General features: G+C 38.0%; 1 protein-coding gene across 1 annotated transcript; it reads right to left on the bottom strand.

Annotated features, from left to right (window-relative positions):
• Positions 1-329: 329 nt before the first annotated feature.
• On the bottom strand, positions 330-1,283 carry LOC105307640 (olfactory receptor 8J2-like). The gene has a single exon (XM_011383208.1). It carries the CDS (start codon positions 1,281-1,283, stop codon positions 330-332), a length of 954 nt encoding a protein of 317 aa, XP_011381510.1.
• Between the last annotated feature and the right edge of the window lie 980 nt (positions 1,284-2,263).

Raw genomic sequence — 2,263 nt, 5'->3', positions numbered from 1 at the left:
TTGACCACTTTCAGAGAAATGAGTCTCGCTTACCTCCCCCACCACCTATCAGGCCTTCTCTGCTTAGAAATGATAAAAACTCTTCAGAAAATTCCCTTTCACTTTAATCTGTATCTTCAAATTATTGTTCATTACTCATATAACTGGATTTTCTTTGGTCAAATAATGCATTATTCTAAAGAGAAAACTGAGTACTTGAGGTTGGAATACAAAGGATGAAGATTTTTCCCATTGAAATTAAAGAAATTTTCAACTATTTATTGACTCTTCACTGAACAGTAGGATTTTCGGGAGTAAAGGGAAATACTTAAATGACGATAGCTGTCGTTTTAAACTGACATGGGTTTGATAGATTGACGTGGGTTATCCAGTAATCTCTTCAATGCGTCCTTCACATCTTTGTTCCTTAAGCTGTAAATGAGGGGATTCAGCATTGGTATCACTAGCGTGTAGAAGACCGAGGCCATTTTATCCGTATTTAATGAGTGGTTGGTCCTCGGTTGCAAATACATGAAGAGAAGAGTCCCGTAGAACACAGTGACAGCCGTCATGTGAGAAGCACAGGTGGAAAAGGCTTTTCGTCGCCCCTCTGAGGAACGTATCCTCAAAATGGCAAGGATGATATTGCAGTAGGATATTAGAACAATAATCATAGAGAAAAACAAATTGGTCCCCGAAAAGGTAAACACAGCTGTTTCTGGAATATAGGTATCAGAACAGGACAATGCCAACAAAGGGATGTTATCACAGTAAAAATGGTTGATTACATTGGAAGAGCAATAGGACACAGAGAATACACAGGAAGAGACAGTGAGTGCTGTGGTCAGACTGTGGAAGTACGTGAGGGACACCAGCAGAAGGCAGATCTGTGGAGACACCACCACCATGTAGCGCAGGGGGTTGCAAATAGCCACGTAGCGGTCATAAGCCATTGCGGCCAGCATGAAAATCTCGGCCACAATACAAACTAAGAATCCACCCAGCTGGGCTGCACATCCATAGTAAGATATAGTTTTTTTTGAAATCAAGAAGTTAACCAGCCTTTTAGGGGCAATGACAGTAGAGTTTCCAAGATTGATGATGGCCAAATGTCGGAGGAAAAAGTACATAGGAGTCTGAAGTTGAGAGTCGATACTGGTGAGGGTGATGATGCCCATATTCCCTGCCACGGTCAGCCCATAGATGACCAGGAAAACCAAGAAAAGAGGAATCTGGAGTTCTGGACTATCTGAGACTCCCATAAGAACGAACTCAGTCACCTGAGTGAGATTCCCTGGAGCCATCGACTTTGCCGCTTTCATCATTGAATGAGGAATACAAAGAGATTAATAGACAATGAAGTAGTGTTTGTTAGATGCCAGATTATTAAACGTTTAAGTGTACAGAGATACTTAAATTTTCAGATTTTGCTTCTCACCCAATTTCTACCACACTGCTCTGCTTCAGCAGCCCACGAACTCCATCTTAATACTGTTCCTTCTTAGTATCATTCAGAAACTTGTGTCCTCTTTGACGACATTTTGTTTCTTCTACTAAATCAGCCAGTCCTTCCCTTTATCATTCTGACTTCTAGTTGTTCTAAGTCTTCTCTATTATTTTATTCTGGTAAGAATTCCTCCCCTTTCAAGCTTTTACATTTTCCTTTAAATTATTTAAGATCTTTTTTATTTTTTCAAAGTTATTACTTACAGTTTTGATTTGTTAAAATTTGATCACTTTAATTGGATAGAGAAGTGATAGGGGAGACTGCTATCATTGCTTAGTGTGTGATGTACTGTGACCAGCACTGAGCTTGGCATTTTGAAACAAGGTTCTCCTTATTCTGCAGGAGTGCAGATATATAATTACTTGTATATCTGATGAGACAATTGAGGCTCAATGAAATAAGTTAGTTGAAGAGTCTGTATAAGATATTGGTTAATGGAAAGGTGTTATGGTTTTGTTTTACGCGTTTTGTTTGCTTGTTTGGTTGGTTAGTTGGTTACTTGCCTGTTACTTCACTAATTACCAGCTATGTGTTTTTTCAAGTATTTCTATTGTCTTGTATAAATTAAATGAGATAGTGCACACATATAGGTCATTTAGCAGAGTCTGCTAACAATAAATACAATATAATTGGTACCAATACTTATTATTATTAACATGTTTTGAATAATTTTTTAAACAGGATTTTTGTTTTTTATTTCAGTCTCACTAACCTATTCTGCCTGACTGAGTGCTTTAATAGTTGACATAGAAATATCAAGTGAATTACTATTTTGCA

Source organism: Pteropus vampyrus, unplaced genomic scaffold (assembly GCF_000151845.1).
Source record: "Pteropus vampyrus isolate Shadow unplaced genomic scaffold, Pvam_2.0 Scaffold506, whole genome shotgun sequence".
NCBI lineage: Eukaryota > Metazoa > Chordata > Mammalia > Chiroptera > Pteropodidae > Pteropus > Pteropus vampyrus.
The sequence above is the reverse complement of the archived record's forward strand: the minus strand, read 5'-3'. Positions and strand labels throughout refer to the sequence as shown.